At 45.2% G+C, this 17,762-nt stretch overlaps 2 protein-coding genes and 1 non-coding gene across 5 annotated transcripts; 2 read left to right on the top strand and 1 right to left on the bottom strand.

The window, feature by feature from the left end:
* Window positions 3,510-5,513, top strand: SNAPIN (SNAP associated protein). 3 transcript variants are annotated; one of them, XM_005663352.3, is made up of 5 exons: window positions 3,516-3,712; window positions 3,971-4,017; window positions 4,216-4,334; window positions 4,882-4,994; window positions 5,243-5,513. In XM_005663352.3, exons 1-4 carry the CDS (start codon window positions 3,570-3,572, stop codon window positions 4,981-4,983), a joined length of 411 nt encoding a protein of 136 aa, XP_005663409.1. In that variant the 5' UTR covers window positions 3,516-3,569; the 3' UTR covers window positions 4,984-4,994; window positions 5,243-5,513. The 3 variants fall into 3 exon arrangements, with proteins under 3 accessions (XP_013852495.1, XP_005663409.1, NP_001230415.1); XM_013997041.2 differs by lacking the exon at window positions 4,882-4,994 and having other exon boundaries at window positions 3,510-3,712; NM_001243486.1 differs by having other exon boundaries at window positions 3,560-3,712; window positions 4,882-5,513.
* Window positions 5,469-12,175, bottom strand: ILF2 (interleukin enhancer binding factor 2). Its single transcript, XM_005663409.3, has 14 exons — window positions 12,049-12,175; window positions 11,289-11,348; window positions 11,030-11,072; window positions 10,484-10,588; window positions 10,021-10,098; window positions 9,815-9,917; window positions 9,199-9,264; window positions 8,675-8,791; window positions 8,142-8,220; window positions 7,528-7,615; window positions 6,850-6,911; window positions 6,659-6,773; window positions 6,349-6,439; window positions 5,469-6,204 (listed from the first exon to the last, which is right to left on the bottom strand). Exons 1-14 carry the CDS (start codon window positions 12,051-12,053, stop codon window positions 6,044-6,046), a joined length of 1,173 nt encoding a protein of 390 aa, XP_005663466.1. The 5' UTR covers window positions 12,054-12,175; the 3' UTR covers window positions 5,469-6,043.
* Window positions 12,388-12,459, top strand: TRNAM-CAU. Its single transcript has one exon. It is a non-coding gene; the product is annotated as a tRNA-Met (tRNA).

Genomic DNA, 17,762 nt, shown 5'->3' with positions numbered 1-17,762 from the left:
TGTCAATTCCAGTGCAACCCCATTCCTCCCACTGATCCTCCAGGCAATGTGAGAAGGGCAAGTGTGCTCAAGCCTCCCTTTCCTGGGTTCTGGAGGAGTTCTGCTCCCTCTCCCTCCCTTCAAACATACATAGACAGCTGTCACAGTGGGGACATACCTCCTTTCTGACCCTTCATCTTCCCCAGGCACTACCTCCAGCCTCATTAGGAATCTCTGCATCTCCAGATTCCTGATGTTCTGTCTCCAACTTTGCACTGGAGAGGTGTTCCAGGTGTCACCTCGCTGACCTGTGCTCCTGCCCGGGTGGGCTCTCTGACCTCCCCACACCCATTCTAGTGACTCTGCCAGGCAGGATGACCCCCGAGGGTGGAGACTGAGGTTCAGGATGACTCTGGGACCTGGGATGGTGAAGCAATCCACCGCCAACGACCTCCAGACACGAGCCTCTTACTGTGCAGAGCACGCAGGCCAGTAGTCCTGGGGCAGCTATGGCCCCATGGGGCCTCTTTAAAGGATTCTCCATTTAGGCTTAATTTGTTTAATTTCTTTACCCTTTAGTGTAAGGTGATTATTAGTTTAAGATTTAGGAATTTGCACTGTGGCACAGAGGGTTAAGAACCCGAGTGCAGGAATACCCGTTGTGGCTCATCAGGTTAAGAACCTGACTAGTACACATGAGGATGTTGGTTCAATCCCTGGCCTCACTCAGTGGGTCAAGGAGCCTGCGTCGTTGCAACCTGTGGTGTAGGTCACAGATGCGTCTGGGATCCAGTGTTGCGGCTGTGGCACAGGCTGGCACCTGCAGCTCCTCTTCAACCCATAGAGTGGGAACTTCCATTGAATCAGTTATGCACACCCCCCCGAAAAAAAGAATCCAACTGCAGCAGCTTGGGTCATTGCCAAAGTGTGGGGTCAATCCTTGGCCCAAGAACTTATCATATGCCATGGTTGTGGCCATTAAAATTTTTTTTTCCTTTTTTTGCCGCTCCACAGCATATGGAGTTCCTGGGCCAGGGATCAGATCCAAGCCATAGTTGGGAAGGGAATTTCATTTCAGGGAGAACACCAGGTCAGCAAACGGAGAAGAGAGAGGAGATGGAGGAGAGCTAGACAGGAAAGATAAAAGAGGGGCCAGGCCTGCTCAGCCTCCCTGTACTCCTCACCTGCTTACTACTTTGTGACAAGCAGAAGTCCTGGAGTCTGACTGATTCTGGTCTGACCAGGGAATTTGCCTTCAGAGGATGTGGAGATGGCAGCGCCCAAGAAGCAGGTGATAAAACGATGGCTGCCTGCCCTACTCCTTCCCCACTCCCATCTTTACTGCCATCCTGTTCAAATCTGCCACTGAAGCATCATAGGCACCCCTAGACAAAGTTCTGACCTCCCAGAAGGCAGGGTGGACCAGGAAATATCCATCCCCTGCCTGGAACTGACAGAGGCTAGAAGTCTGAGTCTCAGATCCCCCTCCATAGGTAAAGCCAGTACCCCATTCCATTCTGGGCCTCATTCCCAACAAGAAGGACGCTCTGATAACCCTGACCACCTGATAAGCTCTGAATCGACACCTAGCCTGGGAACATCCATATGGCCCTAAAAAGAAAAAAAAAAAAAAAAAAAAAAGTCATCACACTTGGTGCCTCAGCTTTATTTATTCCACAGTGACTTAAACACCTTTTCTTTATTCGTGAGGATGAAGCTGTCAACCAAAATATTAATCAATGGTCAATCTAAGAAATAAATGAAAAATTTTTTCAAACCAACCTGAAGACTATAAACTGGGAGACAGTCTTTCCTAAATCTCTGAGGACTGTTCCAAAGCTCTAAGAGGAGAAGCTAGGGCTGATGTGGTTTTGACAAAGAGACTTGGGCAATCAAGCCTACATCACGGTGGCAGGTTTACTGGCATTCTCCAGCAATAGACACCTTAGTCAGTGGTTCTAGTGATTTCTTTTTGTTTGTTTGTTTTTTGTCTTTTTGCTTTTTCTAGGGCCGCTCCCTCGGCATATGGAGGTTCCCAGGCTAGGGGTCTAGTCAGAGTTGTAGCCACTGGCCTACGCCACAGCCACAGCAACACCAGATCCGAGCCGCGTCTGCAACCTACACCACAGCTCATGGCAACACCAGATCCTTAACCCACTGAGCAAGGCCAGGGATCGAATCTGCAACCTCATGGTTCCTAGTCAGATTCGTTAACCACTGCGCCATGATGGGAACTCCGGTCCTAGTGATTTCTAAGTATGGGAAGATGCAAGGAAGAGTTTCATAAAATTTTCTTCTGAGGGTCATTCTGCCAGTTTTCCCAGAGCACAAAGTGCCTCATCCTGTTCCTAAACTCCTTTCAGGGTGTACTCTAGGTCACTGACTGCAGTGGCTAATGACTTGATTCTTAAAGAACTGGAGAGTGGGCATTATTATTTATTTAGTTTTTTTGGCTGCAGTGTGCAGCAAATTGGTGTGGGATCTCAGTTCCAGAGCAGGGATCGAAACTGGGCCACACCAGTGAAAGCACTAGTCCTAAGCACTAGGCCACAAGGGAACTCCCAACATTACTTTTTTGGCCATACCCACAGCATGTGGAATTTCCTGAGGTGGACTGAACTGCGCCACAGCAGCAACCCAAGCACCTGCAGTGATAACGCCAGATCCTTAATCCACTGTGCCACAAAAGAACTCAGTCTAGAGTTAAACTATTACAATCATTGATCTTACATATATATATGTACACACACACACACACACACATATATATATATACACACACACACATATCCATATGCCAGGGGGGTGGCCCTAAAAAAAGCATAAATCAATAAAAACAAAAGCTATTAAAAAATAATATTCATATGCAGTTTTCTTTCTTTGTTGTCTTTTTAGGGCCGCCCCCATGGCATATAGAAGTTCCCAGGCTAGGGCTCAAATCAGAGCTACAGCTGCTGGCCTACCCCATAGCAACACCAAATCCAAGCCATGTCTGTGACCTATACCACAGCTCACGGGCGACACGGGGCTCCTTAACCCACTGAATGAGGCCAGGGACAGAACACGCATCCTCAAGGATACTGGTCAGATTGGTTACCGCTGAACCACGACAGGAACTCCTCACATGCAGTTTTGTACATATTTTAGTGCTGTTAAAAAAATACACTAAATTCAGACATTTACTATGACCTCATTAATAACATGGGAACGCTATGGACAACTGAGGATATAAGCATTTATCCTTGACTTTTGGAGAAAACAAAAATTACCACCCCGCCAAAAACGGTTCCTGCCCTACTCCTTCCCCACTCCCATCTTCACTGCCATCCTGTTCAAATCTGCCACTGAAGCATCATAGGCACCTTTAGAACCCGCCCCCCTTCAAGGCCTATAAAGAACTACAACTCCCCGGAGCTTGAAGGTCGGAGCCTTTCTCCCCGCCGCCCCAGTCCCGGAGACTGCATTTCCCAGAAACCCCTGTGACTGGGTCGGAGCCGGCACTTCCCGGGAGCCCCCTGGCGGCGCACTTTGACGGGGCTTCAGTTCCCGGCGGCCCTCGCGGCAGGTTCCGGGAGTAAGGGCAGTTCGTGATGGCGGGGGCTGGTTCCGCCGCTGTGTCCGGGGCCGGGACCCCAGTGGCGGGGCCTGCAGGCCGCGACCTCTTCGCCGAGGGGCTCCTCGAGTTCCTGCGACCCGCTGTGCAGCAGCTCGACTCTCACGTCCACGCTGTCAGGTGCAGGAGAGGGGAGGTCGGGGCGATGACGCTCCTCCGTTTGGCTCTGTAGGGGCGGGGCTAAGACAGGGCGGAGACTCTTCAAGCGCAGCCTGGAGTTCAGGTGGGAGTAAGGATAAATTGGTTAACTGATTGGGGCAGGGCAGAACTGCGGAAGACCGGCAGGTGGAGAGAGAGGCGGGCTTCTCTTAGCATTCGAGGAACCCGGGAGTGGGTTTCGTAAGTTCCAGTAACTGAAGGCCTTGTACCCCTTTGCAGAGAGAGCCAAGTAGAGCTCCGGGAACAAATTGACAACCTAGCTACCGGTAAGCATCCCTGCATACCCGGGGTACTACAGCTCTTCAGGAATTTTGCCAACCTCTTTGCTGCCAGTGGACTTTGTTAAGTTTCTCTTGACTGTTCTGATGTGAACAAGTGTTTTCCAAAGCATTTACTAGCTCACTAGCCCCAGGAGCAAGAAACGGGCCATTACGTGTTTAGTTGCGCTTTCCTTCCATCCCCAGAGCTGTGCCGCATAAATGAGGATCAGAAAGTGGCTCTGGATCTCGACCCCTATGTAAAGAAGCTCCTTAATGCTCGGCGACGAGTCGTCTTGGTCAATAACATCCTACAGAATGCCCAGGTAAAGGAATTTCCTGCCAACAGTGATTCCTTGTTCTGCTTTTTAAGTTCTCAGAGTATTCTCCTCCAGTTTTTTTTTTTTTTTTTTTTTTTTTTTGCCTTTTAGGGCTGGACCTGTGGCATATGTAAGTTCCCAGGCTAGAGGTTGAATTGGAGCTATAGCTGCTGGCTTACATCACAGCTCATGGCCAGATCCTTAATCCACTGAGCAAGGCCAGGATCCAACCTTTATTCTCATGGATACTAGCTGGGTTCATAACCTGCTGAGCCACAAAAGGAACTCCTCTTCTCCAGGGGTATCATGAAATGCTTAACACAGTTCACCATAATTTTTAGTCTTTGGGGAAAGGGAGTTGCCAGCTAATGTCAGCCATAATAGAACTTACTGTATTTATTCTCAGTACCCAGTTGCTGTCATTTATGTTCTTACATACATATACATTAGACTTACATCGAGATGAAGCAAGCCTAAGATATTTTCCAGCACCTTAATAGTGAACTCTAAATCTTTCCAGAATAGTTATTTGATCCAAAATATTGTTTTGTAGGAACGGCTGAGGCGGCTAAACCACAGTGTTGCCAAGGAAACAGCCCGAAGGAGGGCAATGCTGGATTCAGGCGTTTATCCTCCTGGTTCCCCAAGCAAGTAACAGGCCAAAAGGTGGGGCCCATGGCCACAGAACAGCACAAATACTATTCTCTGGCTGCCTGTTTCCTCCAGGACTCCCTGTAGGTGTTGGGACATCAAAAAGGCAGCCCTCTGGCTTGCATTTGAAGCACTTAAAGTCTTACCCATTTTTGTGGGGCCCAAAGAAACCCATGTGTGGCAGGACTCAGGATCCCAAAGGATTTATTATGGCTCTTGCTTCCAAGAATGAGCTGAGGCTTCTACACATTTTTTTTCCCCAGCTACATACTCATCAGGCCCACCTCTTCTACCATCTTCAAGCCTCATTAACAATGGAGAGGCTTCCTCTGCTACACGCCAGGTTATTGGGGCGCCTGCAGTATCCTCTACGTGGGACTTCCAATTTTCCTTTGTTTGCACTGAGGATTTAGAGAAAAGGGTAGGCAAAGTCAAGGTGAATGACCCATCTACCCTCTTCTGTTGACCACATCGGCTAGACTACTACTGTAGCAGTTACTAGAACCATTTAATTCAATAAATGCTTAAACAGTGTTCCAGTTTACTCTGGTATATGAAAAGGTTCCAAGAGTCTTCTACTTTAATTCAAATACAGCTTTCAAATTGAGATCTAATGTTCACAATGAAAAGACTGAAGTATCATTTTCAATGAAGAGTACAGAAAGCAAGAGACGGCCAGATACCAAGGAAAAACAAGACCAAGAGCCCTACTAGGAAGTACTTTTAATCTTTTTTCTTAGAAAAAAAAAAAAAAAAAAAATCCAGACACTAACAGTTTGCAATATTTCAACAACAAAGTACAGTTGAGAGAGGTTTCAAGGAGCTGGGGATTCTAGAGTATTAGGGAAGAAAAGTTGGTATCCTGCTTTACTATAGAAGGATGGCATAGGTCCTAAATGGGAGACCAGTACCAGAACCCAGTGGAATGACACTTCCTTCTATAGTCTTTTTATCTTCCTTCCTGTCTCCCCAGTCCTTCAGAAATGTCACCACATAAAGCCGAGTAGCAGTTAGCTTAGGCTCCAGTCTTCCCCTTGGCTAAGAAAGGGGATTAAGAGACAAGGTCACTCCTGAGTCTCCATGCTTTCCTCTTCCTCTCCTTGAGGTGTCTCTTCTGTATTCTCTTCCTCTTCCTCTCCTTCCTTCTTCTCTGGTGGCTTTTCATAAGCCTTTTCTGAAGGTGTCACTATCACCCCATCCCAGGTAGATATTTCAGAAGCAAGATCTAGAAGAGAAAAGTGACTTCAGACAACTAGCCCAACATACGAGCCCTGACCTACACAGCGGAAATATTACAGCATTTGTGTAATATAATTTCTTTGTAGATCACAGAGCATCATTAGAACCCCTGTCCCACAGTGTCACTCACAGCTGGCATCACCCTCCTGCCCAAGGATCTTCCTAAAGCCACCATGTGAGAGGATTCGGACCAGAGTCTGAGCAGTATAGCAGACCATGTCCTGAGGGAGAGCAAAGTAAGGGCAAATTAGCAAGGAGAATAAAAATAGCTTATTTCACTAACATTCGCTTGAAAATAAGATAAAGACAACGTTTAATTTTCCAGACCAAAGTCTCTGAGAACCCGCCAAATCCTTGAGCCCTACAGACCATATTCCCTTTGCCTTTTGACGAGCTATACCCAAGCATGGGCCATAGCAATTTCAGAGCCGCCCCAATACCTGCTGTTCCAGAGTCATGACTGTGTGCACTCTGAAGTTGCCACTCTCACAGGGGTCAGTGATACCCACTGACCCTGGCAGGAACAGTCCTGCAGCCAGAATCTGCAAGCATCGTCTGAAACATGCGGAGGTGTTAGAAGAACACACAAGACAGTTCACATCCACCCCAAACCCAAAGCAGCAGGTCATACCTGTACGCCACATTCAGGGCCAAAGGCTGTCTCGTGGGGTTGTTCATCACAGCATAGTGCCCCTAAAAGAAAAGGAATCTGGTTAGGGTGTTGTAAAGCAGCGATTCTAGAAACAAAACTTCAAACCATCATGAGGAAAACTGGTTAAGGTCTAGCTAATTTTTATGTTCAGAAGTGGTTTGTTTGTTTGTTTTTTGTCTTTTTGCCTTTTCTAGGGCTGCTCCTGCGGCATATGGAGGTTCCCAGGCTAGGGGTCTAATCGGAGCTGTAGCCACCGGCCTTCGCCAGAGATCCAAGCCACATCTGTGACCTACATCACAGCTCATGGCAATGACTGAGCAAGGGCAGGGATTGACCCTGCAACCTCATGGTTCCTAGTCGGATTCGTTAACCACTACGCCAGATGGGAATTCCAGAGGTGGTTCTGAAATGACTGCTCATACAGTCATTCTATTACCACATTAATGAAAGACCAGCAGTAATGAAAAAGACAAAGAGGCAACAATAACCATTTAACTAAATACTCCAAAAACCCAAAGAAACAATAAACACTGAATCTTTACTGGATTACTAGTCCACCAATAAGATTTCTCGCATTCTCACAATCTGTACCAAATTTCATATTCTGATAGATTTGTTAAACAGGGTCAGGAGTTCCAACTGCCCTTCATTACTTACAAGCAGGTCAAGGATCCAAGGTGTGAGGGGCTCAAAACCAGGAAAACGAATCCTCAGGTCCTTCAGCAGTCTAATGAGAACTTTAACTCTGAAGGTATGCAGGACCAGGGATTAAAAGTAATAAAAGATCATAAGAAACTAGTGAATACAAACAAAAGGAAACAGACTTACAGATAAAAAGAACTAATGGTTACCATTAGTGTGGCAAGGGCAGGATAGGGCAAGTTAGGAGTAGAGGATTAAGAGCTACAAACTATTATGTATATAAACTACAAGAAATACTGTACAACACGGGATACAGTCAGTATCTTATAACTACTATAAACAGAGTACAACCTTTAAATTTTTGAATCATTATGTTGTACACATTTAACACGTAATATACTGGACATCAATTATACCTTAAAAACAGTAATAAGATCATTTACTTCCGCACCTGAGGCACAGAGGTAATGCTGTTTCCAGAACTGTACAACCTAAGTCTGCTTCCTCAAGGGCAAAATCAAAATCCAGACAGACATCCCAAGTTGTGAGAGGCAATATGGGGGCATCCTGCTGTTCACTGTCATCAGAAGGGTGAGGATCAATCTCCACTCATATAGGGAGGGACTCACGTGGACTGAGAAGCGTTCTCCTCAAACCAGCGGGCGTGTCGGATGGCTGCTAAGGCACTCTGCAACACCTTGATGTCCACTAGAAGACAAGCACGACATCCAAGACGAAACATTTCTGTTATTGAGGAAGCAATTCAATCCCACTGCCACAGTCCAAGAACTTGGAAGAACAGGGTAATTCAGTAGTTCCTTAAACCAACCCCACGTGCCCCAGACCCATAAATCGCTTGTCTAAAAACCACTATTCCTCCTTCCGATGATTTTCTCCAAAAGCCTACCCCACCCCCATAAATATTCCCTCAGTCCTTTTTCTTAGGTCCTTAAACTGCTTTCTTGGCCATGCTGTCTTTGACAGTTTCACCAGCAAGCTGGTAAAACCGTTTTCAAATTATAAGGGAAGACAGCAAAGTGTAGGAGTAAACTTAGATCCCAAAAGGTCTGATGTGGAATATCAACAAACTAAACTCAATAGCACTTTTTATGATGTTCTGAATTGCTCCCAAATTTCCCCGCAACGGAATAAAAGGACTAACAGTGGAGTTCTGGGTCCAGTTTTCGGAGATTGGGCGGCACTGTTGTAATGAGAATCTTCACTGTAGCATCAGAAGAACTGATCTCAAAGCCAGTTTCATTGGTCAGCATGGTCAAAACTGAAAGAAAAAAAAAAAAAAAAAAGCTGTAACTCTCATATTTCCATCCTATGACAGGTAAATCCAGGGTGAGGGTGGGGCAACAGACAGGTTTTTAAATACAGCAACAGTTCAGAAGGCGAACAGGCTAGGGATTGAACCCATGCCACAGTGGCCAGTGAGAATACCAGATCTTTATAACCAGCTGCACCACAAGAGAATGCCAAGAATACAGGATTTTAAAAGTTAGGTAAGAGATCTACTGGATTTTGAACATTTGGAGATCTCTGCCAAAAACTTCCCCAACAAAAAACTCTGCATTCATTCACTCTTCCTTCTAGCCTGATCTGACTCTGTTAAAATGTACTTATAATTACAGACCTGGTTCCTGTGACCACTAAATTACATGTTTAGCAACAAACTCAAACCTTCAGCAGGATCCTGTGCTCTCAAGCTCTCCACGACTTTGTTCCCAAGAGCAGCAACGGCTTCCACTAGATCAAGAGAAAAGATAATTAATATTGCAGTTATTTGTGTAGACTTTTCATCCATACATCTCTAAGCTACCCTGCACCCTACTTCTGCTGGAACAAGGGAAAGTTAACACCTGGACAGAGAAACTGGAAGGCTCAGGGAATAGGACATCCCCTCCAGCACACACATCTTTTTCTGCAGTGGCACTAATGCCCTCTTGGCTTAGATAATTCTTTGTTTGGGGTTGGAAGGGAGGGTCTGTCTTGTGCACTGTAGAATGCTTAGAGGTGACCCTGAGCTCTACCCAAAAACATTAGCCCCCAAACACCTCCAGGCGCTGCCAAATGGGGGAACAAAACCACCCTCAGTTGAGACACACTGCCCTTTGGTAACTGGCCATACTTTTTTTCAGATACGACACATTAAAAAAATTTTCCCACCCGCCAAAATAAATATATTTCCCACCTGTCTTCTAAACAGCCTTTCACACAAGATACATGGGCTTTAAAGATCCCTATACCTCAAACCCAAATATGTTCTGTTTCCAAGGCCAGGGAAAGGCACACTCACGTGTTGGCAAAATCTTTAGGATTACCACCAGGTCAGCCACATTGTGTCCTGTAGTCATCGTTCCCTTTTTATATGATCCAACTTGTCGGACTTCTTCGATTTGCTGTTGGAGAGAGAATTTCAGAAGAAAAACCTTAGAGCCAAGCAAGGCAACTTCCACACTACCAAGGCCACCCTTCCCTAGGACTAAATCATCAAAACCTCACCACTTCAAATGTCCCTGGAGCCACGATCAAGTTGTCAATCACATTATTTATTTTTGTCACCAAAGAAAGGATAGAGGCCTGAAAACAGCAGGAAACAAAAATACCATAAAGGTGAAACATGATAAGCAACTTCTCATCAAGTTTGAATGTTTTCCCCTAATCCCTGCAATACAGGCTCAATCAGTACCTACAACGGACTCTGAAAACACTCTGGACCCTTCTGGCTTTGAATATGCCAGAAGAGAAAACTTTGATCCAAAGATAGATGCCCCAGTAAAAATATAAATGCACACATAATTTGTTTATATCATCCCTGGTGCTCTCCCTCCACCCACAGTGAGAAATAAGGAGAACAATTAAACCCTCTGGGGAGGGCAGGCTCTGATAAGTGTAACGGCACCAGTAGTTATTTACTTCTCTACTTCATTCGTGAAATCTCAGGAGGAAAACTAACAGAATATACCTGCTCAGCTGAATTAGGAGCCAGGTCCTGATTCCTCTTCAGTAAGGCCTCACTGAAGGAAGTTTCATCAGGTGCTGGCTTGACCCGAGGAAAGGCCATTTCACACTAAACCAGAAATAAACAATTTTATACTACCCACCAAAAATAACATAAAATAAAGATTGTTTTTTCCTGTTGCCACAAAACAAAAAAAAGTTGAAAAGAGAAAATTCTAAAACACTTATTTTTAACTCCATAAAATATTTAAACAAGCATAGAAACTAGAAGAGCCATAATTTAAGCTCTCACTACCGTTACATTAACAGATAAACCAAAGATACAATTAACTGTTCAAAACAAAGATTCTAATCCTGTTACTACCAACTGTAGTCAAGGAACTATGTTCCCCACCCAGTTTACACTGCTTTTGTATGTAAAGCAATACAGGCTGACTCAAAACCCAATCCCACTCACTAACCCCCTTTCCTACTCCAACCACCATTTGACTTTATTAACAGGGAGACCCTAGGCTCCAGGAAACAAGTGAACTGCGGTCAAGGTACTCACCAAATAGAAATCAAATGGGATATGTGGCACAAACGGCCTGAACCTAAAAAATGAAAAACAAGTCAAATTATTCACCACAGAAATCAAGTGGTTTTAGCATAAAGGGGCCAGAACTCTCATTTAGGAGAGCACGGAAAGAATGCTTCTAAACCACAGCTGGAGCTCACAAAAGCAGGTAAGATTAGTCCGCTCCAAACACCCCATTTAGGTGACTGAAATGGAAACTAAGTGTGCAGAGATGCTAAAAACTGGCACTCACCCTCCTCCTGGGCCTCCTCTGGAACCAAAGCGCCCGCCACGACCACGGCCTCTGTCCCCCCTAGAAATGCATAAATACATTTTTAACTTGGTTCTCACCGCGTTGAAACGACCTCCACCATACCGGCCATATGATTTCAAGTTCGCTTACCGCCATCTCCGTGAACTTCCGTTTGGAAGCTAAGAGATCCCATTCCCACTGACAACACTTGCTCTCCATCCGTCCCAAGCGCCCAGCCTCAACCCCCAAGACCGCCTCCTTCTGGGTAATTTAATCACATCAAATACTGACGAGGTTCAGTGAGCCCTACAAGAAATGCCCCATAATTCCCGGGGCGCGCCAGCCCTAATACTTCAGAGACTAACGAGATTGCTCATTTATTCGTAACTAGTAAAAGCATCTAACGGCAACCCTATACGTCAAGCACTTAGCCTGGAGTATGAACGAGGCACGTTCAAGCCTTCTCAGTCTAGATGGTGGTCGGGGTGGGGAGGTGGTCCTCCTGGGAGGTGAGGACAGCCCCTCATCTAACCGCCCCCGCTCCCGCTTCCCCTTGCCTGGGCCCCACCCCCATCCCTGGCCCACGTTTCCCCGCCTCCGCGGCCCCCGACTTCCCCCACGCTCCCAAGCGGGAGTTCTCAGATTTCCGTGCAGCCCCCAGATACACGGCCCTTCAAGACCTCCGAGTCCTTTCAGCCCGCGTACCCAAAGTTTTTGGTCGAATACTCGAAACCCTTCCAGAGCACCCCACGACCCTTACCTCATGGCGTCCCAAAGTCCGAACAATGGAGGCCACACCAACCGCCCCTTTCCTCCGAGAAGCCCTCAACTGGAGAGGCGGCTTGCCGGCGTATGCCAACAAACCCCGGCGTGATTGGCTCCCGCCGTTCTGCACCACTTATGCCTATTGGTTCACTTCAGCAAACCGGGTTTATGAACCAATAAAAAGCCCCTACTATGTCAGGGACCAGCCAATAAGAAAGGACTTGACAGGAAAGACTTTTTTTTACGGACACCAGGGGGCATGGTGTAGAGCAATCAGGTTGGCTAACACTCAGAGAACTTTCTATACGATTTTTGAAAAATATCTTGCCGAGCTAGCAGAGTGGCGCAGCGGAAGCGTGCTGGGCCCATAACCCAGAGGTCGATGGATCGAAACCATCCTCTGCTAGGAGAGCTTTTCTTTCTTTTCCCCCCTCCTTCCCACTCCAGGACAGAAACTCTTGTTTTTCTAGTAGATGTAAATACCGCACTCCTATGTTTTCCTCCTTAGAAGCTAATTTTTGCCAAAAGCAGGCAAATGGCGCAAGCAGGCGAAATGGAATAGGAAGGGACTTAGGCAACTATGACTACACGTCTGGATGTAGTTCACAGAGACTAGAAACTTGAGGCAGGAGAAGCGGATTTGAATATAATAATTGAATCGGAGAGGAGAAATACTGATGTGGAGGGGCTAGAAGGCAAACTGAGACAGCCTCAGGAAAGAGAGTTCAGATGAAGAGAACAACGGAAATGACTGGAGAAAAAGACCAGACCCATCCCTCTTGCCCAGTATCCCCTCATTTCTCCTTTCCTCACTCGGCAACCTCCCTGGTGGATTTTACTCTTAAACGAAGCTTCACAGCCACATATAAGGATAAACTGCTGTTGCATTTAAATCAATCATATTACAAGTTGCTCTTTGTCCTGTTTCTCCCTCTTCTTGCCTTCTTTTTCACTGACTAATATTTATTATTCCTTCCCTGCCTCTGTCAATAGAAAGTTACGCACTTTTTCTGCTCCCTCAGTGGTTACCCTAAAAATTTCGTGCCTCCTTGAAAGGGCAGAGTCTAATTTTACCCTCCTCGTGAAAAATGCAGGAGTAATTTAATTCAATTTACCACACTGACTCTAGAATTATATATACTATTGTGTAACTTTTAAGTATTACATTGACGTATTATTTACTACAGCAAAATGCACAGATCTTAAATCTACAGCTCCAATATTTTTGAATAATGTATTCTGCCCTTGTAATCACCGCATAGATTAACATAAAGAATATTTTTAGCACCTGACAAATTTGGCTTATACGCCTTTGCTCTCCCCCTGGAGGCAAACACTATTCCAATTTCTCTTATTGTAGATTGGTTTCGTCTGCTCTTCACATAAATGGACTCACAGCCTATGTGTTCTTTTTCCTCTGGCTTCTTTTGCTTGGCACATTTCAAAATTTTTCCATGTTTCTGCATTTATCAGCAATTTGTTCCTTTTTACTTGTTTATTTATTTTAGCCCCACAGGGCATGCGGAAGTTCCCAGGCCAGGGATTAAACCCAAGCCGCAGCAGTGACGAGACTGACAGGAGTGTCAATGTGGGATCCTTAACCACTCCTCCTTTTTATTTATGAGTAGCATTCCATTGCATAAATATTCCACTGTTTGTTTATCCATTCTTCTGTTGATGAGTTCAGACCTCCAACAGGCTGAGCCACCGGCAAACACATCTGGGTCGTTTCCAGTTTGGAGACATTATGAATAAAGCCGCTATGATCATTTTTGTACAAGATTCTTGCAGTAGATGCAATTGTTCCTCTTCATTGCAGAGGGGTAAGTGTAGCTGTATATGTTTACAAAATTTAAATTGCATATATATTCAGTCCCACTAGATATTAATACTTGGGCTTCCGGTTGTGGCTCAGTGGAAATAAATCCAACCAGTAAACATGAGAATGTGGGTTTTGGACCCCTGGCTCCGCTCAGTCAGTTAGCTCCTGTGTTTCTGAGAGCTGTGGTGTGGGTTGCAGACATGACTCAGATCCCACGTGGCTGTGGCGCAAGCTGGCAGCTGTAGCTCCGACTTGACCCTTAGCCTTACTTATTAATTAAACTAACGGTCATTGAGGTGTGCCAGTTTGTTTTATTTTTAAGGTTTTTTTGTGTGTGTTTGTCTCTTTGTTTTGTCTTTTCTAAGGCCACACCCGCAGCATATGGCGGTTCCCGGGCTAGGGGTTGAATCAGAGCTATAGCTGCCAGTCACAGCCACAGCCACAGCAATGTGGGATCCGAGCTATGTCTGCGACCGACATACGGCGGCAACGCCGGATCCTCAATCCGCTGAGCGAGGCCAGGGATCAAACCCGCAACCTCATGGTTCCTAGTCATATTCGTTAACCACTGAGCCATGATGGGAACTCCTGTTTTGTTTTTTCTGACTTTTTAGGGCTGCACCCACGGCATTTGGAGCACCCCAGGCTAAGGGTCCAATCAGAGCTGTAGCTGCCAGGCTGAAGTCTACCAGTTTTTAATGCTCTTTATTCCCTCCTGTATCCCCAACATTTATCTGGAATATTCCTTCTGCTTTAGAATTAGTACCCTTCTGCTGGTGGCCATCTTCGTTTTGTTTTTTCTGAATACATCTTTGTTTTACCTTTGTTTTTGAAGGACATTTTCTCTGGATATGGAATTCTGGATTGGAAGTTATTTTTCATCTAGTACATTTACAATATTATTTTACTGTGTATGGTTTCCATTTTTGCTGTGAAAAAAAAATGTTGAACAAATGGTTGCTCCTTTGAAGGTCATCAATCCTCTTTTTCTTTTTCTTTCTTTTTTTTTTTTTTTTTTTTTTTGTCTTTTTAGACCCATACCCATGGGCATATGGAGCTTCACAGGCTAGGGGTCCAATCAGAGCTGTAGCTGCTGGCCTACACCACAGCCATAGCAATGCCAGATCTGAGGAGCGTCTGCACCAAAGCTTAAGGCAACAACACCAGATCCTTAACCCACTGAGCGAAGCCAGGGATCAAACCTTCGTGTTCATGGATACTAGTCAGATTCATTTCTGCTGAGCCACGAGGGGAACTCCTTCTTTTTTTCTTTTTTTATGTTTCTTAGCCATTAGCTTTTATTTATTTATTTATTTATTTTAATTTTTTTGTCTTTTTTCCATTTCTTGGGCCACTCTCATCATGGCACATGGAGGTTCCCAGGCTAGGGGTCGAATCGGTGCTGTAGCCACAGGCCTACGCCAGAGCCACAGCAACGCAGGATCCAAGCCACGTCTGCGACCTACACCACAGCTCACAGCAACGCCAGATCCTTAACCCACTGAGTAAGGCCAGGGATCAAACCCACACCCTCATGGTTCCTAGTCGGATTCGTTAACCACTGCGCCACGACGGGAAACTCCGCCATTAGCTTTTAAAATATTGCTTCTACCTTATTATTTCCCTCCCTTCAGGTCACCAAATAGTGTCAGACTTTCTCATGATAGCCTTTATATCTCCAATCCCCTCTTTTATTTTTTTTATTCCTCTTTATCCATGCTTCATTCTGAGCAGTTTCTTGTTCTTGTTTTCCAATTCATTACTTATTCCTTAGTAGAGTCTAACTTGCTGTTAAACCATTGATTGGGTCTTAGTTTCGGCTTTGGCAAATTTCTGTTTACTTCTGGTTTTCCCTCCTCCTGGGTTTCCCCTATGTGTGCAGACTTTCAGGATCCTAACCCAAAATAGGAAAGGTGGTTTATCACCTTTGGGGCCATTTAGATTCCAACTTTTGTCGTACTTGCCCAACACATTCTATTTCCTGCCACCAATTCTGGATCAGCAAATGACTCTGGGGTAAAAGCCCTCCTACTTCTGGTCTCCTGCTTTCCTGTCCTTTCCTGCTCTCATTGTCTTTCAAGTTCTTTGATTTTTATTTATTTATTTATTTATTTTGTCTTTTTGCCATTTCTAGGGCTGCTCCCGCAGCATGTGGAGGTTCCCAGGCTAGGGGTCCAATCGGAGCTGCAGCTGCCGGCCTACTCCAGAGCCACAGCAACGCAGGATCTGAGCCGCATCTGTGACCCACACCACAGCTCACGGCAACGCCGGATCCTTAACCCACTGAGCAAGGCCAGGGATTGAACCAGCACCTCATGGCTCCTAGTCAGATTCATTAACCACTGGGCCACGATGGGAACTCCCGAGTTCTTTGATTTTAAAATGCATTTCATCCAACATTTTTAGTTGTCTCCAACCTCGCTTGGGAATTGGACAAATTATTTAGTCCATCATTGTTGAAAGAGGAGCTCAATTACTAAATTAGATTTCTTTGTCTAATTCTCCTTAGCTCCCATTCCACTAATCCAATGGCCTATTGGGCATCTCCACTTGGCCATCTATAGACACCTGAAACCCAGTAAACGAAAATTGTTGTCATCCCCCCAAACCTGCTTCATCAGCGTTTCAACTAACAGGTTAATATCACTTAGACTTCAGTTATTTACATGCTGTCTTCTCTTCCTGAAGTCAAATTGATTCTACTTACAAAATATCTCCCTAAAGTCAACAACACTGTATTATACATTTAAAATTTTGCTAATAGGATAGATCTCATGTTAGGTGCTCTTAACACACACATGCACACACACACACAAAAGGACACAAAGAAACTTTTGGAGATGATGGAAATGTTTATTATCTTGATATTGTGGTGATGGTTTCCCAGGTGTATGCATATGTCCAAATTCATCAAACTGTATACATTAAATGCATACCGTTTATGGTATGTCAATTCTATCTCAGAAGTTCCCGCTGTGGCTCAGTGGTTAACAAATCCGACTAGGAACCATGAGGTTGTGGGTCCGATCCCTGCCCTTGCTCAGTGGGTTAAGGATCCAGCGTTGCCATGAGCTGTGGTGTAGGTCACAGACGCGGCTCGGATCTGATGTTGCTGTGGCTCTGGCGTAGGCCGGCGGCTACAGCTCTGATTGGACCCCTAGCCTGGGAACCTCCATGTGCCATGGGAGCAGCTCAAGAAAAGGCAAAAAAAAAAAAAAAAAAAAAAAAAAAGACAAAAAAAAATTCTATCTCAATAAAACTTTTTAAAAAATCTTCTGGAGCTTCCTGGTGGCTCAGAGGTTAAGGATCTGGTGTTGTCACTGCTATGCCTTGAGTCACTGCTGGGGTGTGAATTCAGTCCCTGGCCTGGAAACTTCTATATGCCCCAGCACGGACAAAAATAAAAAAAATAAAACCCCCAAATCTCCCAATCTCCTATCTACCTCTATAATCTCTGGAGCCCTCCTTGTAAGACAAAGACATTATGCCTGTCGCACAAAAACTTGCAGGATCAACCCTCTGCTGCCCCTTCTTGTCTCTCCTCCTCAGTTACAACCTCTCCTCTCCTTATAACCACATACCTACAACACCTTACATCCTAGATCAGGGTTGAAAACATACTGACCAGGGAGAGTAGGAACTATGATGAACTAGACTCATCTCAAAGAAGTAATGGATACTTGGTTCAGACGATTGTTCACGGAAAGATGCAGGACCTATATTACCAGCTCTCCAACATCTTAACACAAGTCAGAAATCCAATATTCATGTGCATCTGCTAATTTTTAAATGCGGGCAATTTTTTTTTTTTTTTTTTTAGAGCCACACCTGCAGCATATCAAGGTTTCCAGTCTAGGGTTTGAATCCTACCTACAGCTGCTGGCCTA

The sequence above is a fragment of the Sus scrofa genome, chromosome 4, assembly GCF_000003025.6.
Source record: "Sus scrofa isolate TJ Tabasco breed Duroc chromosome 4, Sscrofa11.1, whole genome shotgun sequence".
NCBI lineage: Eukaryota > Metazoa > Chordata > Mammalia > Artiodactyla > Suidae > Sus > Sus scrofa.
Note: the sequence above shows the minus strand (reverse complement) of the source record. Positions and strands in the feature narration are given on the sequence as shown.